The sequence below is a fragment of the Coregonus clupeaformis genome, chromosome 18 (genome assembly GCF_020615455.1).
Source record: "Coregonus clupeaformis isolate EN_2021a chromosome 18, ASM2061545v1, whole genome shotgun sequence".
NCBI classification, from domain to species: Eukaryota; Metazoa; Chordata; class Actinopteri; order Salmoniformes; family Salmonidae; genus Coregonus; species Coregonus clupeaformis.
Window position 1 is genome coordinate 34,540,646 of NC_059209.1, and position 24,447 is coordinate 34,565,092.

The 24,447-nt window shown below is 42.4% G+C and overlaps 1 protein-coding gene across 1 annotated transcript in view; it reads left to right on the top strand.

Moving 5' to 3' along the window:
• LOC121530727 (titin) overlaps positions 1–24,447 on the top strand; it is a 52,179-nt gene that overhangs the window by 18,907 nt on the left and 8,825 nt on the right. Inside the window, exons 2-13 of the mRNA XM_041835926.2 lie at positions 5,728–5,864; positions 11,330–11,429; positions 12,741–12,826; positions 13,128–13,299; positions 17,104–17,283; positions 17,401–17,523; positions 17,669–17,802; positions 21,017–21,047; positions 21,145–21,238; positions 21,362–21,479; positions 23,183–24,192; positions 24,316–24,433. Coding sequence (XP_041691860.2) covers positions 5,730–5,864; positions 11,330–11,429; positions 12,741–12,826; positions 13,128–13,299; positions 17,104–17,283; positions 17,401–17,523; positions 17,669–17,802; positions 21,017–21,047; positions 21,145–21,238; positions 21,362–21,479; positions 23,183–24,192; positions 24,316–24,433 — 2,301 coding nt within the window. The 5' untranslated portion in view covers positions 5,728–5,729. The remainder of the gene's footprint in view (positions 1–5,727; positions 5,865–11,329; positions 11,430–12,740; positions 12,827–13,127; positions 13,300–17,103; positions 17,284–17,400; positions 17,524–17,668; positions 17,803–21,016; positions 21,048–21,144; positions 21,239–21,361; positions 21,480–23,182; positions 24,193–24,315; positions 24,434–24,447) is intronic.

Genomic DNA, 24,447 nt, shown 5'->3' on the forward strand with positions numbered 1-24,447 from the left:
GTACCCCACACATACAATTATCTGCAAGGTCCATCAGTCGAGCAGTGAATTTCAAACACAGATTCAACTTCAAAGACCAGGGAGGTTTTCCAATACAAAAAGTGGACATTGAATATCCCTTTGAGCATGGTGAAGTTGTTCATTACACTTTGGATGGTGTACCAATACACCCAGTCACTACAAAGATGCAGGCGTCCTTCCTAACTCAGTAGCCGGAGAGGAAGGAAACCGCTAAGGGATTTCACCATGAGGCCAATGGTGACTTTAAAACAGTTACAGCGTTTAATGGCTGTGATAGGAGAAAACTGAGGATGGATCAACAACATTGTAGTTACTCCACAATACTAACCTAATTGACAGAGTGAAAAGAAGGAAGCCTGTACAGAATACAAATTTGCATATACTCCAGAATGTCATGAAGAGTGATCAGATGAATTGCAATTAATTGCAAAGTCCCTCTTTGCCATGAAAATGAACTTAATCCCCCCAAAAACATTTCCACTGCATTTCAGCCCTGCCACAAAAGGACCAGCTGCCATCATGTCAGTGATTCTCTCGTTAACACAGGTGAGAGTGTTGACGAGGACAAGGCTGGAGATCACTCTCATGCTGATTGAGTTAGAATAACAGCCTGGAAACTTTAAAAGGAGGGTGGTGCTTTAAATCATTGTTCTTCCTCTGTTAACCATGGTTACCTGCAAGGAAACACGTGCCGTCATCATTGCTTTGCACAAAAAGGGTTTCACAGGCAAGGATATTGCTGCTAGTAAGATTGCACCTAAATCAACCATTTATCGGATCATCAAGAACTTCAAGGAGAGAGGTTCAATTGTTGTGAAGAAGGCTTGTGAAGAAAGTCCAGCAAGCGCCAGGACCGTCTCCTAAAGTTGATTCAGCTGCGGGATCGGGGCACCACCAGTGCAGAGCTTGCTCAGGAATGGCAGCAGGCAGGTGTGAGTGCATCTGCACGCGCAGTGAGGCAAATACTTTTGGAGGATGGCCTGGTGTCAAGAAGGGCAGCGAGGAAGCCACTTATCTCCAGGAAAAACATCAGGGACAGACTGATATTCTGCAAAAGGTACAGGGATTGGACTGCTGAGGACTGGGGTAAAGTCATTTTCTCTGATGAATCCCCTTTCCGATTGTTTGGGACATCCGGAAAAAAGCTTGTCCGGAGAAGACAAGGTGAGCGCTACCATCAGTCCTGTGTCATGCCAACAGTAAAACATCCTGAGACCATTCATGTGTAGGGTTGCTTTTCAGCCAAGGGAGTGGGCTCACTCACAATTTTGCCTAAGAACACAGCCATGAATAAAGAATGGTACCAACACATCCTCTGAGAGCAACTCCTCCCAACCATCCAATAACAGTTTGTTGATGACCAATGCCTTTTCCAGCATGATGGAGCACCTTGCCATAAGGCAAAAGTGATAACTAAGTGGCTCGGGGAACCAAACATCGACATTTTGGGTCCATGGCCAGGAAACTCCCCAGACCTTAATCCCATTGAAAACTTGTGGTCGATCCTCAAGAGGCGGGTGGACAAACAAAAACCCACAAATTCTGACAAACTCCGAGCATTGATTATGCAAGAATGGGCTGCCATCAGTCAGGATGTGGCCCAGAAGTTAATTGACAGCATGCCAGGGCGGATTGCAGAGGTCTTGAAAAATAAGGGTCAACACTGCAAATATTGACTCTTTGCATAAACTTAATGTAATTGTCAATAAAAGCCTTTGACACTTATGGAATGCTTGTAATTATACTTCAGTATACCATAGTAACATCTGACAAAAATATCTCATAACACTGAAGCAGCGAACTTTGTGAAGACTTGTGTCATTCTCAAAACTTTTGACCACGACTGTACTGTCTATTTACTTTCTCTTCTTCTGAAACGACCTTGACCGCTCGTTAGTTGGACACACAAGTAAGCATGAAAGATCAAAGCAGGATTATTGGTATTTGTTGTGACAAGTGGATTAGATTAGATGATGATGACAGCTCAGTAGAAGCGTAATCTCCTCCTTCCCTGCGTAGATGAACCATGTTAGTCAAGACTATTGTTTGAAAGTACTGTATTCAGCATACACACTGAATGATCAAGGCTGGGGCAGAGATATGTTGTCTTTGTTATTAAATGCTATTGTCATAATAATTTAAATCTACTTTGGGCTGTTCAGATGGTCATGAGAAATTCATTAGACTAATATAATTACTACTATAGACTACGATAGACTAATGTAATCAAATAAATAGATAGCAGCACATCATTTAATTACAAAATATAATGTTATAATACAAATGTTAGAGGACACACAGATGACTCTGCATTCCTTTTGTTGTAAGTCCTAAAACTGCAGTCACTTTCTGAAGATCTGCCACAGTCTTGTCTGCAAACTGCTAGTCAACAAGTAGTAAGAATTAAACTATCAGCTTGCTGGAGCAACATCATCTCATCCACCGATGGCCTACTTGATTCTCTTGCATTGTGGGAGATATTGTTTTTAGAATCACTGATCTGTCAGTTTACACTGAGTCTACAAAACTTTAGGAACACCTTCCTAATATTTGATTGCACCCCATTTTGCCTTCAGAACAGCCTCAATTCGTCGGGGCATGGACTACAACGTGTCGAAAGCGTTCCACAGAGATGCTGGCCCATGTTGACTCCAATGCTTCCCACAGTTGTGTCAAGTTGGCTGGATGTCCTTTGGGTGGTGGACCATTGTTGATACACACGGGAAACTGTTGAGCGTGAAAAACCCAGCAGTGTTGCAGTTCTTGACACACACAAACCGGTGCGCCTGGCACCTACTACCATACCCCGTTCAAAGGCACTTAAATCTTTTGTCTTGCCCATTCACCCTCTGAATGGCACACATACACAATCCATGTCTCAATTGTCTCAAGGCTTAGAAGTCCTTCTTTAACCTGTCTCCTCCCCTTCATCTACACTGATTGAAGTGGATTTAACAAGTGTCATCAATAAGGGATCATAGCTTTCACCTGGATTCACCTGGTCAGTCTATGTCATGGAAAGAGCAGGTGTTCTTAATGTTTTGCACACTGAGTCTAGTTTATGCCTGCCGGGATGGCAGCATTAATGATTCCCTGGTACCATTAGAGCCACATGTTAATCTGCAACTTGCATATATGAAAAGGCCTTAGTGCGTAAACCTCCAACCAACAGTTGAACTCCCAAGATAAGGATCATGTCTGTGTCACTGCCTTTCCCATGACAACTCTATCCTCCTGATTCCTGCTTATAAGCAAAAACTAAAGCAGGAAGCACCAGTGACTTGGTTAATAAAAAAGTGGTCAGATGACGCAGATGCTAAACTACAGGACTGTTTTGCTAGCACAGACTGGAACATGTTCCGGGATTCTTCAGACAGCATTGAGGAGTACACCACATCAGTCACTGGCTTCATCAATAAGTGCATTGATGATGTCGTCCCCACAGTGACCGTACGTACATACCCCAACCAAGAAGCCATGGATTACAGGAAACATCCGCACTGAGCTAAAGGGTAGAGCTGCCGCTTTCAAGGAACGGGACTCTAACCCGGACGCTTATAAGAAATCCCGCTATGACCTCCGACGAACCATCAAACAGGCAAAGAGTCAATACAGGACTAAGATTGAATCGTACTACACTGGCTCTGACGCTCGTCGGATGTGGCAGGGCTTGAAAACTATTACAGACTACAAAGGGAAGTACAGCCGCGAGCTGCCCAGTGACACAAGCCTACCAGACGAGCTAAACCACTTCTATGCTCACTTCGAGGCAAGCAACACTGAAGCATGCATGAGAGCACCAGCTGTTCCGGATGACTATGTGATCACGCTCTCCGTAGCCGATGTGAGTAAGACTTTTAAGCAGGTCAACATTCACAAGGCCGCAGGGCCAGACGGATTACCAGGACGTGTACTCCGAGCATGTGCTGACCAACTGGCAAGTGTCTTCACTGGCATTTTCAACATGTCCCTGACTGAGTCTGTAATACCAACATGTTTCAAGCAGACCACCATAGTCCCCGTGCCCAAGGACTCTAAGATAACCTGCCTAAATGACTACCGACCCGTAGCACTGACGTCTGTAGCCATGAAGTGCTTTGAAAGGCTGGTCATGGCTCACATCAACAGCATTATCCCAGAAACTCTAGACCCACTCCAGTTTGCATACCGCCTCAACAGATCCACAGATGATGCAATCTCTATTGCACTCCACACTGCCCTTTCCCACCTGGACAAGAGGAACACCTACGTGAGAATGCTATTCATTGACTACGGCTCAGCATTCAACACCATAGTGCCCTCTAAGCTCATCACTAAGCTAAGGATCCTGGGACTAAACACCTCCCTCTGCAACTGGATCCTGGACTTCCTGACGGGCCGCCCCCAGGTGGTAAGGGTAGGTAACAACACATCTGCCACACTGATCCTCAACACGGGGGCCCCTCAGGGGTGCGTGCTCAGTCCCCTCCTGTACTCTCTGTTCACCCATGACTGCATGGCCAGGCACGACTCCAACACCATCATTAAGTTTGCCGACGACACAACAGTGGTAGGCCTGATCACCGACAACGATGAGACAGCCTATAGGGAGGAGGTCAGAGACCTGGTCGTGTGGTGCCAGGACAACAACCTCTCCCTCAACGTGACCAAGACAAAGGAGATGATTGTGGACTACAGGAAAAAAAGAGGACTGAGCACGCCCCCCATTCTCATCGACGGGGCTGTAGTGGAACAGGTTGAGAGCTTCAAGTTCCTTGGTGTCCACATCACCAACGAACTATCATGGTCCAAACACACCAAGACAGTCGTGAAGAGGGCACGACAAAGCCTATTCCCCCTCAGGAGACTGAAAAGATGTGGCATGGGTCCTCAGATCCTCAAAAAATTCTACAGCTGCACCATCGAGAGCATCCTGACTGGTTGCATCACCGCCTGGTATGGCAACTGCTTGGCCTCCGACCGCAAGGCACTACAGAGGGTAGTGTGTACGGCCCAGTACATCACTGGGGCCAAGCTTCCTGCCATCCAGGACCTCTATACCAGGCGGTGTCAGAGGAAGGCCCTCAAAATTGTCAAAGACTCCAGCCACCCTAGTCATAGACTGTTCTCTCTGCTACCGCACGGCAAGCGGTACCGGAGTGCCAAGTCTAGGTCCAAAAGACTTCTCAACAGCTTCTACCGCCAAGCCATAAGACTCCTGAACAGCTAATCATGGCTACCCGGACTATTTGCACTGCCCCCCCACCCCATCCTTTTTACGCTGCTGCTACTCTGTTAATTATTTATGCATAGTCACTTTAACTCTACCCACATGTACATATTACCTCAACTACCTCAACTAGCCGGTGCCCCCGCACATTGACTCTGCAACGGTACCCCCCTGTATATATAGCCTCCCTACTGTTACTTTATTTTACTTCTGCTCTTTTTTTTCTCAACACTTTTTTTGTTGTTGTTTTATTTTTACTTTTTCTTTTGTTAAAAATAAATGCACTGTTGGTTAAGGGCTGTAAGTAAGCATTTCACTGTAATGTCTGCACCTGTTGTATTCGGCGCATGTGACCAATAAAACTTTATTTGATTTGATTTGACAATGAGACTTCCCTTCTGAAATGTAGGATTATTTAAAGGAAATAAATATGACGTGTGTGTCTACACACTGCTTTTCTGTGAACTGTGGTGACTGGGTGCTCTGTGTTCCTGTAGGGATGGAGTTCCCTGTTGACGGCCTGGTCAGCGTGAGCCAAGAGAACCTGGAGAGATCAGCCCAGGACTACATGAACAGCCTCCTCCACAGCACACCTGACTCACCCCAACACCTCACCCTCGCAAACAACACACAGGTAAATAAATCCTCACTCTTCCACACTCTACATAGGTAAATAAACCCTCACTCTGCCACATTCTACACAGGTAAATACACCCTCACTCTGCCTCACTCTACACAGGTAAAATAAATAATAACCCTGCCATACTCTACATAGGTAAATAAAACCTGACTCCGCCACATTCTACACAGGTAAATAAGCCCTCACTCTGCCACACTGTACACAGGTAAAAAAAAAAAAAAAAAATGGTCTGATTAAACAAAATTTGAACTGTTTGGCCATAATGACCATCGTTATGTTTGGAGGAAAAAGGGGGACGTTTGCAAGCTGAAGCACACCACCCCAACCGTAAAGCATGGGGGTGGCAGCATCATGCTGTGGGGGTGCTTTGCTGAAGGAGGGACTGGTGCACTTCACAAAATAGATGGCATCATGAGGAAGGAAAATGATGTGGATATATTGAAGCAACATCTCAAGACATCAGTCAGGAAGTTAAAGCTTGGTCGCAAATGGGTCTTCCAAATGGACAATGACCCCAAGCATACTTCCAAAGTTGTGGCAAAATGGCTTAAGGACAACAAAGTCAAGGTATTGGAGTGGCCATCACAAAGCCCTGACCTCAATCCTATAGAAAATGTATGTGCAGAACTGAAAAAGCGTGTGCGAGCAAGGAGGTCTATAAACCTGACTCAGTTACACCAGCTCTGTCAGGAGGAATGGGCCAAAATTCACCCAACTTATTGTGGGAAGCTTGTGGAAGGCTACCCGAAACGTTTGACCCAAGTTAAACAATTTAAAGGCAATGCTACCAAATACTAATTGAGTGTATGTAAACGTCTGACCCACTGGGAATGTGATGAAAGAAATAAAAGCTGAAATAAAAAATTCTCTCTACTATTATTCTGACATTTCACATTCTTAAAATAAAGTGGTGATCCTAACTGACCTAAGACAGGGAATTTGTACTAGGATTAAATGTCAGGAATTGTGAAAAACTGAGTTTAAATGTTTTTGGCTAAGGTGTATGTAAACTTCCGACTTCAACTGTAAATAAACCCTCACTCTGCACAGGTAAATAAACCCTGTCTCTGCCACATTCTACACAGGTAAATAAACCCTCACTCTGCCACACTCCACACAGGTAATTAAACCCTCATTCTGCCACACTCTACACAGGTAAATACATCCTCACTCTGCCACACTCTACACAGGTAAATAAAACCTCACTCTACACAGGTAAATAAACCCTCACTCTGCCATACTCCACACAGGTAAATAAACCCTCACTCTGCTACGCCCTACACAGGTAAATAAACACTCACCCTGTCACACTCTACACAGGTAAATAAACCCTAACTCTTCCACACTCTACACAGGTAAATAAACCCTCACTGCCACACTCTACACAGGTAAATAAACCCTCACTCTGCCAAACTGTACACAGGTAAATACATCCTCACTCTGCCTCACTCTACACAGCTAAATAAACCCTCACTCTACACAAGTAAATAACCCTGACTCTGCCACATTCTACACTGTTAAAAACACCCTCACTTTGCCACACTCTACACAGGTAAAACAAATAATCATGCAGACACACTCTACACAGGTAAATAAACCCTCACTCTGCCATACTCTACACAGGTAAATAAACCCTCACTCTGCCACACTCCACACATGTAATTAAACCCTCATTCTGCCACACTCTACACAGGTAAATACATCCTCACTCTGCCACACTCTACACAGGTAAATAAAACCTCACTCTACACAGGTAAATAAACCCTCACTCTGCCATACTCTACACAGGTAAATAAACCCTCACTCTGCTACGCTCTACACAGGTAAATAAACACTCACCCTGTCACACTCTACACAGGTAAATAAACCCTAACTCTTCCACACTCTACACGGGTAAATAAACCCTCACTGCCACACTCTACACAGGTAAATAAACCCTCACTCTGCCAAACTGTACACAGGTAAATAAATCCTCACTCTGCCTCACTCTACACAGCTAAATAAACCCTCACTCTACACAGGTAAATAACCCTGACTCTGCCACATTCTACACTGTTAAATACACCCTCACTTTGCCACACTCTACACAGGTAAAACAAATAATCATGCAGACACACTCTACACAGGTAAATAAACCCTCACTCTGCCATACTCTACACAGGTAAATAAACCCTCACTCTGCCACACTCTACACAGGTTAATAAACCTTAAATCTGCCACACTCTACACAGGTAAATAAATCCTCACTTTACACAGGTAAATAAACCCTGACTCTGCCACACTGTACACAGGTTTAAAAATAAACTCACTCTGCAACATTCTACACAGGTAAATAAACCCTCACTCTGCCACAGTCTACACAGGTAAATAAACCCTCACTCTGTCACACTCTACACAAGTAAATAAACCCTCACTCTGACACACTCTAAACAGGTAAATAAACCCTCACTCTGACACACTCTACACAGTTAAGTTAACCCTCACTCTGACACACTCTACACAGGTAAATAAATCCTCACTCTACACAGGTAAATAAACCCTCACTCTGCCACACTCTACACAGTTAAATTAACCCTCACTCTGACACACTCTACACAGGAAAATAAACTCACTCTGACACACTCTACACAGGTAAATAAACCCTCACTCTGCCACACTCTACACAGGTAAATAAATCCTCACTCTACACAGGTAAATAAACCCTCACTCTGCCACACTCTACACAGGTAAATAAACCCTCAGTCTGCCACAGTCTACACAGGTAAATAAACCCTCACTCTGCCACACTCTACACAGGTAAATATACCTTAACGCTACACAGGTAAATAGACCCTGTCTCTGCCACATTTTACAAAAGTAAATAGACCTTTACTCTGCCACACTCCACACAGGTAAATAAATCCTCACCCTGCCACACTCTACACAGGTAAATAAACCCTCACTCTGCCAAACTGTACACAGGTAAATAAATCCTCACTCTGCCTCACTCTACACAGCTAAATAAACCCTCACTCTACACAGGTAAATAACCCTGACTCTGCCACATTCTACACTGTTAAATACACCCTCACTTTGCCACACTCTACACAGGTAAAACAAATAATCATGCAGACACACTCTACACAGGTAAATAAACCCTCACTCTGCCATACTCTACACAGGTAAATAAACCCTCACTCTGCCACACTCTACACAGGTTAATAAACCTTAAATCTGCCACACTCTACACAGGTAAATAAATCCTCACTTTACACAGGTAAATAAACCCTGACTCTGCCACACTGTACACAGGTTTAAAAATAAACTCACTCTGCAACATTCTACACAGGTAAATAAACCCTCACTCTGCCACAGTCTACACAGGTAAATAAACCCTCACTCTGTCACACTCTACACAGGTAAATAAACCCTCACTCTGACACACTCTAAACAGGTAAATAAACCCTCACTCTGACACACTCTACACAGTTAAGTTAACCCTCACTCTGACACACTCTACACAGGTAAATAAATCCTCACTCTACACAGGTAAATAAACCCTCACTCTGCCACACTCTACACAGTTAAATTAACCCTCACTCTGACACACTCTACACAGGAAAATAAACTCACTCTGACACACTCTACACAGGTAAATAAACCCTCACTCTGCCACACTCTACACAGGTAAATAAATCCTCACTCTACACAGGTAAATAAACCCTCACTCTGCCACACTCTACACAGGTAAATAAACCCTCAGTCTGCCACAGTCTACACAGGTAAATAAACCCTCACTCTGCCACACTCTACACAGGTAAATATACCTTAACGCTACACAGGTAAATAGACCCTGTCTCTGCCACATTTTACAAAAGTAAATAGACCTTTACTCTGCCACACTCCACACAGGTAAATAAATCCTCACCCTGCCACACTCTACACAGGTAAATAAACCCTCAATCTGCACAGGTAAATAACCCGGACTCTGCCACATTCTACACAGGTAAATACACCCTCACTCTGCCACACTCTACACAGGTAAATAAACCCTCACTCTGTCACACTCTACACAGGTAAATAAAACCTCACTCTTCCACACGCTACACAGGTAAATAAACCCTCACTCTGCACAGGTAAATAAACCCTGTCTCTGCCACATTCTACACAGGTAAATAAACCCTCACTCTGCCACAATCTACACAGGTAAATAAACCCTCACTCTGCCACACTCTGCACAGGTAAATAAACCCTCACTTTGACACACTCTACACAGGTAAATAAACCCTTGCTCTGCCACACTCTACACAGGTAAATAAATCCTCACCCTGCCACACTCTACACAGGTCAATAAACCCTCGCTCTGCCACACTCTACACAGGTAAATAAATCCTCACTCTGCCACACTCTACACAGGTAAATAAATCCTCACTCTTCCACACTCTACACAGGTAAATATACCCTTACGCTACACAGGTAAATAAACCCTGTCTCTGCCACATTTTACAAAGGTAAATAGACCTTCACTCTGCCACACTCTACACAGGTAAATAAACCCTCACTCTACACAGGTAAATAACCCGGACTCTGCCACATTCTACACAGGTCAATTAACCCTCACTCTGCCACATTTTACAAAGGTAAATACATCCTCACCCTGCCACATTCTACACAGGTAAATTAACCCTCACTCTGCCACACTCTACACAGGTAAATAAACCCTCACTCTGTCACACTCTACACAGGTAAATACATCCTCACTCTTCCACACTCTGCACAGGAAAATAAAACCTCACTCTACACAGGTAAATATACCCTCACTCTGCCACACTCCACAAAGGTAAATACATCTTCACTCTGCCAAACTCTACACAGGTAAATAAACCCTCACTCTACACAGGTAAATAACCCTGACTCTGCCACATTCTACACTGTTAAATACACCCTCACTCTGCCACACTCTACACAGTTTTTTTTTAAATCATGCAGCCACACTCTACACAGGTAAATAAACCCTCACTCTGCCATACTCTACACAGGTAAATAAACCCTCACTCTGCTACGCTCTACACAGATAAATAAACCCTCACTCTCCCACACTCAACACAGGTAATAAACTCTCACTCTGCCACACTCTACACAGGTAAATAAACCATCACCCTGCCACACTCTACACAGGTAAAATAACTGTGAAGAGTTTGACACGTGTTAAAGTTAAAACTAGCTAGCTAACAATTCCACAGCCACAACAAAGTGATGTGCTGTAGGTGAGAAGCTTGGATCCAGTGCTGCACAACTTCTCCTCGTGGCTATGTCGTATTGAAACCAGGGGAAACCAGCTGCAGACAGTCAGGGACAGGTGTTGCTCTGTGGTCTGGCAAAAATAATATGATATAATTCATATAATTTGAAATAATCAGTCACATTGATCCTGTAAGCTAATGGTTGAACTTTGACCTTGTTCTCCTGTCCTCTCCCAGGTGCCCATTGGTCTTTCCAATGTGGGTTTCGTTCCTCTATATGGTGCCAACATGAGACAGAAAGTCCTTGCCCTGTTCTCCCAACAGGACCAGTTTACAGGTGACTGAGTGACTCACACTGTCTGATGAGGACAATGTTGATGGTGTTGACACAAAATGGAGACGGCTCCTGGGTAACTGGGCTAGTTTAGTTTGAACCATGGTTTGTTCAAATCTTCCCTCCTACCAAAGAATTGTTGTAATGCCCCAGTCTGTGTTTTGTGTCTTCAGGAACAACATGCCTTATATATACAGCCAGGTCCAAAATTATTGGCACCCTTGATAAATAAATTGGAGCAAAAATACTGAGCAAAATAGCCCCATAACATCAAAGATCCACCACCATATTTTACAGTAGGTATGGAGTTATTTTATGCTTATCACATCCTACTGTCAACACCAAATCCACCACTGGTGTGGGTGGCAAAAGAGCTCTATATTCATGTCATCCAACAAATGTAAACACCTGGGGTTTGCTAAATGGCATTGGCAATTGGATTGGAACCAGTGCTATGGTCAGATGACATGAAAATAGAGCTCTTTGGCCATGCACACCAGCGGTGGGTTTCGCGTCAAAAGAAAGATGCATGTGCAGAAAATAACCACATACCTACTGTAAAATATGGTGGTGGATCTTTGATGTTATGGAGATATTTTGCTTCCACTGGTCCTGGGGCCCTTGTTAAGATGAAAGGCATGATGTACTTTTCCAGAATATTTTAGCCAAAAACCTGGGTGCCTCTGCCAGCAAGTGGATCTTCCAGCAAGACAATAACCCCAAGCATACATCAAAATCCACAAATAAATTATTAATTGACCACAAAATCTACATTTGGCCATCTCAGTCTCCGGACTTGAAAGCCATTGAAAACCTATGGTTTGATTTGAAGATGGCACATCCATAAGCGCAGACGAAGGATATCAAGGATCTGGAAAGATTCTGTATGGAGGAATGGTCTAAGATCCCTCCCAATGTGTTCTCCAATCTCATAAAACATTTAAGAAAAAGGCTCCTTGCAAGGTGAGGTATTGAAAGGTATTGAAAACAGTGGTGGCAATAAATTTGACCCTTATCTTTTTAAGAGAAAAAAAATTAACTTGTTAAACCAAATCTATTTTTCTGAGCAATTGCGTTAGGACAAAATATTATAATTTTCTATTATTTATTTATTTGCATATAATATAGCTCAGTATTTGTATAATTTATTTTAACAGACTTTTTTGCTCATCTTTATCAAGGGTGCCAATAATTGTGGACCTGACTGTATTTACCAAATGTAATAGTTAAGAAACTATGTTATAATGTTTAAAAGAGGTTTATATATAGTTGATATGTTGTATTTATCTACTGTTTTTGTGTATTTCCTCTCAGCGGTGGGGCTGTACCTGTTGGATCGATGGTGGTCACTGGAGAACATCTTAAAAACAGCCGACTCGACCAGAGATGGAGCTGTGGAGGTATGATCAGTTGTCTCTCCTTTGAAAACAAAATGACTGTTATTTGTTGGAACTAGACCACAATGGTTGTATAGAGATACAAAATAGCACGTGCATCAATACTCACTATTCGTTGTAAAAGTTATTATATAGTTATAACAAAATTAAATAGTTGGAAAATAAAGACGCAACCGAAGATAAGCGAAAGATACAATTTTGTGGGTTTATTTGATCATATCTTATTGGAGAATATGACAGTATGGGTCAGTGAATTAAATGAGACACTTTAGTGGTGCTGACATGGTTGTGTGTTTGTCTTCAGGTGGAGACCATAGGGGAGCGGATCGTTCTGTATGTTTTGAACCGTGTGGTGTACAGAGCCAAGGAGATTAGTTCTGGCGAACTACCTTTCCTCTGCCACGGAGAGAACGACTACGCCAAGATCCTTTGGAAAAACGGACAGGCAGTCGGCTTCTACTCAGTCAAACCTGCAGGTAAGAAACAGCTTTTATTGTTGTGAGTAACTAGCCATTATCCACCTCCACTAAGTAGCACCTTTTTGGGTGATGCATGGCGGCCATCTTAGGCTAGAATCCTCATCACATATGAGTTATTGCGTGGTAGAGCTGAGGTTATGTGCTTTAAGTGTTAGTTATGGTGCTGTTAAATAAACTATCGGTGACCATTAATAATGAATTATTTAGATACTGAAGAGCATATGTGTGCATTATATAACACAGATGGTGCTTAACTCACAAAGCCAATTTTCACTTCTCATAGATGTTTCTATGTATGTACTGTATGCAGGGATGTAGTGTTGTCGTAGCCCGCAGGAGCGGCGCACCCTAAATGTTTTCAATTTGAGAATACACGGAGCTGGTAAAAATATTTCTGGGAAATGTATTCTGATAAATTATAAATAAATTATATTTAATTACTACTCAAATTCCATGAAAACGATAGAATGACATACTAAATAAATATCTAGGCTATAACAGCCTATAAGTAGGTTTCTAAAACATCTGTCTTCAAAACAGTTTGTTATGGACTTAGGGATCATGTAGACTATGACGCACTTGAACTCACCCTACTGTCCGAGTGCTTAGCTTACAGAAATGTACCACCTCTATTGTGTATGAAGAGAAAACGGATCCACTGCATGAACCTCATCATCACACCAATGAGATCTAGAATCCAAATTCACTGTGTCTGCCTTGATGTTCATAAAACTCCATGGACCCCCTCTTGTGCAGTGGAACCCAGAACGATATGTGACCACTTGGTTACGGCGCTGTCCTTTCACCTCCACGATTCAAAGGTCGCTCAAATCGCTTAAAATAACCCTAATCAAGATCTGTTGCCTACGGCTAATAGTCATACTCATCACTTATTATTATTATTATTATTATTATAAATAGAAGATTATCACTTCTCACAATGGTGCTCGTTTAGTAAAGTTAGGTCAAAGCTGAATCAATATTTTACATTTTAGTCATTTAGCAGACGCTCTTATCCAGAGCGACTTACATGAGCAATTAGGGTTAAGTGCCTTGCTTAAGGGCACATCGACAGATTTTTCACCTAGTCGGCTCGGGGATTAGAACCAGAGACCTTTCGGTTACTGGCACAACGCTCTTACCCACTAAGCTACCTGCCGTCCAATAGCTCGCAAGATCAAATAATGATTCATTAGTTGGCCTATTTTCAATAACAGAAGCACATATAATAGTAGGCTACAGTATAACATGTTACACCAAAAAACACCTCCTCGGTCATTTCTTATCTGAAGCTGAATAGTCCCCCAAAAAATCCTCATGTGGCCAAAACTCAATAGCATGAGCCACTAAGCAGGATATAGGCCTAAGTTTTGATTGAAACTAACACCATCTGCTTTAATTTATGCATAGTCACTTTAACTCTACCCACATGTACATATTACCTCAACTACCTCAACTAGCCGGTGCCCCCGCACATTGACTCTGCAACGGTACCCCCCTGTATATATACAGTGGGGAAAAAAAGTATTTAGTCAGCCACCAATTGTGCAAGTTCTCCCACTTAAAAAGATGAGAGAGGCCTGTAATTTTCATCATAGGTACACGTCAACTATGACAGACAAATTGAGAATTTTTTTTCCAGAAAATCCCATTGTAGGATTTTTAATGAATTTATTTGCAAATTATGGTGGAAAATAAGTATTTGGTCACCTACAAACAAGCAAGTTTTCTGGCTCTCACAGACCTGTAACTTCTTCTTTAAGAGGCTCCTCTGTCCTCCACTCGTTACCTGTATTAATGGCACCTGTTTGAACTTGTTATCAGTATAAAAGACACCTGTCCACAACCTCAAACAGTCACACTCCAAACTCCACAATGGCCAAGACCAAAGAGCTGTCAAAGGACACCAAAAACAAAATTGTAGACCTGCACCAGGCTGGGAAGACTGAATCTGCAATAGGTAAGCAGCTTGGTTTGAAGAAATTAACTGTGGGAGCAATTATTAGGAAATGGAAGACATACAAGACCACTGATAATCTCCCTCGATCTGGGGCTCCACGCAAGATCTCACCCCGTGGGGTCAAAATGATCACAAGAACGGTGAGCAAAAATCCCAGAACCACACGGGGGGACCTAGTGAATGACCTGCAGAGAGCTGGGACCAAAGTAACAAAGCCTACCATCAGTAACACACTACGCCGCCAGGGACTCAAATCCTGCAGTGCGAGACGTGTCCCCCTGCTTAAGCCAGTACATGTCCAGGCCCGTCTGAAGTGCATTTGGATGATCCAGAAGAGGATTGGGAGAATGTCATATGGTCAGATGAAACCAAAATATAACTTTTTGGTAAAAACTCAACTCGTCATGTTTGGAGGACAAAGAATGCTGAGTTGCATCCAAAGAACACCATACCTACTGTGAAGCATGGGGTTGGAAACATCATGCTTTGGGGCTGTTTTTTCTGCAAAGGGACCAGGACGACTGATCCGTGTAAAGGAAAGAATGAATGGGGCCATGTATCGTGAGATTTTGAGTGAAAACCTCCTTCCATCAGCAAAGGCATTGAAGATGAAACGTGGCTGGGTCTTTCAGCATGACAATGATCCCAAACACACCGCCCGGGCAACGAAGGAGTGGCTTCGTAAGAAGCATTTCAAGGTCCTGGAGTGGCCTACCCAGTCTCCAGATCTCAACCCCATAGAAAATCTTTGGAGGGGAGTTGAAAGTCTGTGTTGCCCAGCGACAGCCCCAAAACATCACTGCTCTAGAGGAGATCTGCATGGAGGAATGGGCCAAAATACCAGCAACAGTGTGTGAAAACCTTTTGAAGACTTACAGAAAACGTTTGACCTGTGTCATTGCCAACAAAGGGTATATAACAAAGTATTGAGAAACTTTTGTTATTGACCAAATACTTACTTTCCACCATCATATGCCAATAAATTCATTAAAAATCCTACAATGTGATTTTCTGGATTTTTTTTTCTCATTTTGTCTGTCATAGTTGACGTGTACCTATGATGAAAATTACAGGCCTCTCTCATCTTTTTAAGTGGGAGAACTTGCACAATTGGTGGCTGACTAAATACTTTTTTTCCCCACTGTAGCCTCCCTACTGTCACTTTATTTTACTGTATATATAGCCTCCCTACTGTCACTTTATTTTACTTCTGCTCCTTTTTTCCTCAACACTTTTTTTGTTGTTGTTTTATTCTTACTTTTTTTGTTTAAAATAAATGCACTGTTGGTTAAGGGCTGTAAGTAAGCATTTCACTGTAATGTCTGCACCTGTTGTATTCGGCGCATGTGACCAATAAAATTTGATTTGATTTGATTTGATTTAATTAAGCTCACGAAACAGTAATTCAAGAAGATCTAAACGCATATTCCCATGAAACTGATTGAGATCAAATGATTGGCATGCAGTTAGGACATTTTCACCAGGTAAAACGTAAAGAATTATCATACACGATTGACATTGATGGCCTATTTTGAAATTAAGATATGCCTAACTTGGTGTATGAGGGTATAAAAAATAAAACATTGTCTTCTGACAATATGTGTGGGTATAGGAAGACGTTGCAATTGGAGGATGCATTTTATGCATAGGCCTATTCTACAATGATATTCAATAGGTCACATCTGTCGGTACAAGCTTTGATTGAGAAATGACATTTAAAAAAAATATTTTAAAAAGTCTCACTCACCTAAAGAAATACTGTATGTATGCTGTCAGTACTTCTATACATACTGTATGTCTGGCTATGTTGACATCTCGTCTCCATTTTGTTTTCCCTATAGGCAGCTTGTGCAGTTCCTTCTTAACCCAACGCTATCACATTCCTGTCATGGATTCCATATTCGTCAGGAAGTGTCACCGTGGCAACGGTCTGGGTCTTCAGATGCTGGAGAACTTTGTTGACAGTTTCAAAGAGGAATGCCTTGGGTTGAGATACCCCCTTTCAAAAGCTATGTACAAAGGTAATCAACCTTTTTTTACTAGTTGTTGGATATAGAATGTTCACACAGAGTTCCCTAAGTTGCGGCCACCAGCCTACCAGTCCACTTTCCTAACAACTGCTCTGTATTGTTCTCCAGTGTGTGGGAAGTATCTGAGCCTGTACCCAGCCCACAGAGACCTACTGTGGGAGGTGGAGAGTATTGGAGGACCCAGCCAGAGGACCAACATAGCCAACAAGATCCATACCATGGCCACGAGCAGTATGTTTATCACAGATTTCAAATGGAAGATGTGAAGGTCCCCTAAGTGTCTCGATTGCTGTATTTAGGTGGTTAGATTGACTTGTCACAGTATGCCTTTAAACATTGACAATTATCACTAAAACGATGGAACTTCTTCCCTCAGCCTTATCGAAGAACCTGTCTTTTACGGAGCACTCTGAAGTGAACCGTGACGTGGCTGAAAACGAGGTGGTCATGGAGGAAGTGACTTCACACCTACAGGAACAGGAAGCCATGGAGTACACTGTTGAAATTGTGGTATGTTTTATAAATCTAACAATAGATTGAATGTAAATAAGTAGGACTGGGCGGTATACCGTAATTTACTTTATACCGGTATTGATGCATGGACCAGTTTGGGCTTTCACTTCACCTTCTATAATGGTATATCAATGTTTGGTTTGTTAAATGTCATACGCAACTCCAGCACGTGTAATATCAGTTTTTATAGTTGACTCCGTTTCAGACGTCTTTCTCCCTCTCCTCCTGCTGCAAGCCCCGCCCCCTGTCCTGCCCCCTGTCACTCAAGGAGAGAACAGTTGCTCGACCATGGAGTCACAAGCACTTTCTTGCAGTTCACTCTGCAGTGCAGTCCTGCGTGGTCAGATTGATGCAACAAGATGTTGGTGACATGTGTTCTATAATGACACTATTAATTTGTGTATCTTACTGTCTGCTAGTTTGTCTTTTATTTATTAAAGTTGTGGCTAAAATAAATATTGTTAGCCTCTAATGCTAATCACTAGTTAGCTGGCTAGCTAGCTTGCTAAATGTACTTTGAGTCAGAGCAAACACAGCTATCTAATACAGCCTGGTACCAGTTCTGGTGTAGGCCAAGATTAGCATGTTGTTTGTGCAACGGTATCTTCTAAATCAGAGAGGAATATGTAAAACATGAATATGTTAGCTAGCTACATGAGGTAAGAAACATGTAATGCAACATCTAATTAGGGTCACCTGGAAACACAGACCAACACTTTGGTTCCTACCCTGTCAATAATTCCTCCCTGGCTTATTAATTTGTTGTCATGTCAAACAACAATGTATTCAAGGTGCTGCCCACTATATTAATACTATAGAATTAGAATAATCATTTTATTTCCATGATTCCAACAGTTCACAATTACCTAGGCCTATATTTGTTTGCCCATATAATGCAGCCCTGTGTGGCACAATGACAACAATAGTGCATGAAATGCAGAAATTCATGAAAATGTTTCTTTTTTTGTTTGAAGTTGGATTGAACAGTATAAAACAATCAGAAAGGAGAAAGCCTGATTGTTGCCACCCTAGGGTCATGAACTACTCATAAAGCATATTTAGAACTTTTTGTTTAATTTTTTGTGACCAACTTTTTTTATTTTGTTTTGTCTTTTTTTTTTTTTAAGGGGGGTTGTATAGTAAAATACGGTATACAACCCAGCGCTAGTAGAGATGGAGTCCTCCATCCGAGTCTTGAGAGGCAGTAGGGCTGATTTGGTTAAATACATTTTATAGCTTGAGATTAAGCCGGATTTATCTATGATCTTCAATGCGTTTGGGAGCGATTGAGATACATTGTCTAGATATAGTAAAATATCGTGTGCGTATAATGAGATGAAGTGATCTGTAGATTGGTGTTATTTCCTTCGATTGAGGAATTGCCTGGGCCAGGGGATAACAAGAATAGAAAAGGTGAAGTTGGATCGCCTTGTCTGCTGCTTCTAGTGATTCTGAACGGAGCAGAGCAGATATTGCTTGTTATAACTATGGCTGAGGGATTGGCATATAATATAATCATACTAATGAAATTGGAACCAATGCCCATATGTTCCAAGATAGACCAGATATATGTCTATTCTAGTCTATCAAAAACGTACTCTGCATAGAGATAATGCAGGCCAAGGAGCTGGTGTTTCTGATGAAGCATCTAAGAGATGTAATAGCCAACAGAGGTTATCCAAGGATAAACGCTTTTTTAACAAACCCGCTTGGGTCCGTGTGGACCAATTTCGGTAATTAAGTCTCGAGACGGGACGACAACATAAAAAAATAAAATATAATAATAATAATATCGGTGTTCATCAAAGATGGTGAGCACTCTGGGTGGCATCCTTACCTTTTATAAATAAAAGCGAAATTAGTGCTGCATTTACATCTCTCCCAAATGAACCTTTGTGAACGGCTGTATTAATCATTTCGAGCTTTAAAAAGACCTCAGGAGGAATACCGTCCCATCCAGGTGATTTGCCGTTATTCATGCTATCCAATACCCTTTTGAGTTAATTGAGAGAGATTTGGGCTCCCAGTGAGGTGGCTTCCTCTGTTGAGAGAAGAGGAGTTCTTAATTATTTTAGAAAGGACTTAGTCTTGCTTGGTGTGGCTTTACAAATCAGAGGTGTACAGTTCTTTATAGTGGGAGAATCTTTGATTGATTAATTTGGGTTCTGATAGTAATTCCCCTGTTTCAGATTCAATAGTTGCTATATCAGCTAATTGAACATTACTGCGTAGCTTGTTGGCCAGTAAACGACTGGGACGATTCCCATGGATGCAATGGTTGAGTCTAATTCTGCTCTGTCTTATCAATAAATTAAGTTCTGTCTTGACTTTGGAAAGAGTAATAGCTACCTAGTCTGAAAAGAGTGTTTGTTGAGAACACTCAAACATAGTTAACAACATTTCCAAATCTGATATCTTCTTTAATTGTGATTTATTTAACCCAGATGCAAATGCATACTTAGAACTTTTATTATTCAAAAACATAAAATACGTCAAATACCGTCATACCTTAAAAATATGAAAGGATATTGTGAAATCGCCCAGCCCTATAAATAAGTATGGTATGTGTCATGCATAATCTGTATATTGTTCCATATGAACTTTTGTATTGTATTATTTACCTATGTACAATCAGTTGGTGTAGTGGAGGGTAAATGCCGGTAAACGCAGTTTACCCACCATTTTTTTGCAAGACAGTTTACCCACCTTTTGGGGGAAAATGCATTGAAAGTATAGGGAGCATACATTTTTTACTGCGACCGGTGATCCGAGTTTACCCACCTATTTTTTACCACTACATCAATGTGTACAATGTAATTATGTTTTTCTTTCATAAAATTATACCTTATTCACTCTTAATTATACCTTATTCACTCCCCGAGTGGCGCAGTGGTCTAAGGCACTGCATCGCAGTGCTAGCTGTGCCACTAGAGATCCTGGTTCAAATCCAGGCTCTGTCGTAGCCGGCCGCGACCGGGAGACCTATGGGGCGGCGCACAATTGGTCCAGGGTAGGGGAGGGAATGGCCGGCAGGGATGTAGTTCAGTTGGTAGAGCATGGCGTTTGCAATGCCAGGGTTGTGGGTTCAATTCCCACGGGGGGCCAGTATGAAAAGTAAAAAAATAATGTAATTCGCTCTGGATAAGAGCGTCTGCTAAATGACTTAAATGTTAATAACACATGGTCTACAATCACATTTCTTTGTTCATAGGAGGAAGTTACACTGGTCAAAGTGACAAACGGCAAGTATTGGTTGTTTCATGTTCATCTTCGTGATAACATACAATATCTAACAATAGACTTTCTCTTCCTAATGCCGACTGTGGTGAATGTTTTCAGGGAATGAAGAAACGCCGGTTACAACCCGAGGCAGGAGCAGTGGCCTCAAACGCAAGAAGATCTTAGAGGAAAGCAAATCAGAGAAAGTCATCAGGTAACAGAGAATGGGAATATCGCTTTGTTTCAAGTGTTCATGGAATACAGTAAAACACATGAACAGTTAAAAAGCTATTGTCCAAATGAAGGTGATTCAATTTGGCATGTCTGTGTGGTTTAGGATTGAGGATATTGAAGCAGAGGTGGAGACTCCCAAAGAGAAGCCAGTTGCAGAGCATCAACAAGAGAATAAAGAAGTTGCTGCTGTTGCTGAATCCGACAAAGAAGAGTTAGCTGAGGTACGTACAGTGGGGAAAAAAAGTATTTAGTCAGCCACCAATTGTGCAAGTTCTCCCACTTAAGAAGATGAGAGAGGCCTGTAATTTTCATCATAGGTACACGTCAACTATGACAGACAAAATGAGAATTTTTTTTTCCAGAAAATCACATTGTAGGATTTTTAATGAATTTATTGGCATATGATGGTGGAAAATAAGTATTTGGTCAATAACAAAAGTTTCTCAATACTTTGTTATATACCCTTTGTTAGCAATGACACAGGTCAAACGTTTTTTGTAAGTCTTCACAAGGTTTTCACACACTGTTGCTGGTATTTTGGCCCATTCCTCCATGCAGATCTCCTCTAGAGCAGTGATGTTTTGGGGCTGTCGCTGGAGCAACACAGACTTTCAACTCCCTCCAAAGATTTTCTATGGGGTTGAGATCTGGAGACTGGCTAGGCCACTCCAGGACCTTGAAATGCTTCTTACGAAGCCACTCCTTCGTTGCCCGGCGGTGTGTTTGGGATCATTGTCATGCTGAAAGACCCAGTCACGTTTCATCTTCAATGCCCTTGCTGATGGAAGGAGGGTTTCACTCAAAATCTCACGATACATGGCCCCATTCATTCTTTCCTTTACACGGATCAGTCGTCCTGGTCCCTTTGCAGAAAAACAGCCCCAAAGCATGATGTTTCCAACCCCATGCTTCACAGTAGGTATGGTGTTCTTTGGATGCAACTCAGCATTCTTTGTCCTCCAAACATGACGAGTTGAGTTTTTACCAAAAAGTTATATTTTGGTTTCATCTGACCATATGACATTCTCCCAATCCTCTTCTGGATCATCCAAATGCACTTCAGACGGGCCTGACATGTACTGGCTTAAGCAGGGGGACATGTCTCGCACTGCAGGATTTGAGTCCCTGGCGGCGTAGTGTGTTACTGATGGTTGGCTTTGTTACTTTGGTCCCAGCTCTCAGCAGGTCATTCACTAGGTCCCCCCGTGTGGTTCTGGGATTTTTGCTCACCGTTCTTGTGATCATTTTGACCCCACGGGGTGAGATCTTGCGTGGAGCCCCAGATCGAGGGAGATTATCAGTGGTCTTGTATGTCTTCCATTTCCTAATAATTGCTTTCACAGTTGATTTCTTCAAACCAAGCTGCTTACCTATTGCAGATTCAGTCTTCCCAGCCTGGTGCAGGTCTACAATTTTGTTTTTGGTGTCCTTTGACAGCTCTTTGGTCTTGGCCATTGTGAAGTTTGGAGTGTGACTGTTTGAGGTTGTGGACAGGTGTCTTTATACTGATAACAAGTTCAAACAGGTGCCATTAATACAGGTAACGAGTGGAGGACAGAGGAGCCTCTTAAAGAAGAAGTTACAGGTCTGTGAGAGCCAGAAATCTTGCTTGTTTGTAGGTGACCAAATACTTATTTTCCACCATAATTTGCAAATAAATTCATTAAAAATCCTACAATGGGATTTTCTGGATTTTTTTTTCTCAATTTGTCTGTCATAGTTGACGTGTACCTATGATGAAAATTACAGGCCTCTCTCATCTTTTTAAGTGGGAGAACTTGCACAATTGGTGGCTGACTAAATACTTTTTTTCCCCACTGTATACGAGTCATACGATTCGTAAACAATTCATATTTTGTTTTTCAAGTGTCCCAAGAGTAAGGAATCTTAAGTGACACACTCTCTTTAAAAAAATAATTGACAGGATGTCGTTGACACAGCCATGGATGACCCAGCAGTAGAGCCTGAGCTCGGAGAGGAGATTGGAGAAACTGTTACAACACAGACACTCAAGCTTCAGAAGACCACTGTGGTGCTAGTGGACCTGAAGAAAACCTTGCAACCACAAGTGGAGGTAGAAAATGTGGCCTCAGAGATCGAGGAGGTGGAGGAGGTGAACGAGGCTCCAAAGGAGGTGGCAGGAACCAATGAAGACGAAGAAGAAACAGCCGAAGAACCCTCTGAGGAAAAGAAAAGAAGAGAGAGACCAAGATCCACTCGTCTCACAAAACCTGTTGAGGCTGAGGAGGAGACGGAGGAAGAGGAGCAGCCAGCAGTTGAGGAACCTGCTGAGGAAGAGGAGAAGATCTCACCACCTGAAGAGGAAGAAGAGGCTCCAGTTGTAGAAACAAGAGTCCTGAGGAGAGGAAGAAAAAGTGTTCCAGTTACTTCGACTCCAAAACGCAAGTCCACAAGAAGAGGCAAACAGCATGAGGAGGAGGAGGAAGAGGTAGCTGATGAAGAGGCAGCTGAGGAAGAAGAAGATGCACCAGTAGTTCTGAGGAGAGAAAGGAAATCTGCCCCTGTTCCTGCCCCTGCAACACCTCCAACTGTTGTTGAAGCAGAAGAGGCAGAGAAAACAGATGAAACGACAGAGGAGGTAGTAGACGACAAAGTCCAGGAAAAAGCTGTTGAGGAAGAGGAAGAGAAGGCCACAACAACAACAAGCCAAGATGAAGAGGAAGTGGAAGCAGAGAGCCTTGATGAGGTTGTGGAAGTTCCTCCAGTTGTGGAAACTAGAGCTAAGAGGAGCAGGACAAAAACAGTCGCAGCAGCCACACCCAAACGAAAGTCCACACGAAGCAAGTCCTCTGTGGATTATAAGGAACAGGATGCAGAGGAGGAGGAAACAGAAAAAGAGGAGGTGTCTGAGGATGCTATCATTGAGGAGACGGAGAAGCAGCCTGAGGAAAGCACATCAGAGAACGTCATCAGGTAACAGAGAATGGGAATATCGCTTTGTTTCAAGTGTTCATGGAATACAGTAAAACATATGAACAGTTAAAAAGCTATTGTCCAAATGAAGGTGATTCACTTTGGCATGTCTGTGTGGTTTAGGATTGAGGATATTGAAGCAGAGGTGGAGACTCCCAAAGAGAAGCCAGTTGCAGAGCATCAACAAGAGAATAAAGAAGTTGCTGCTGTTGCTGAATCCGACAAAGAAGAGTTAGCTGAGGTACGTATACGTGT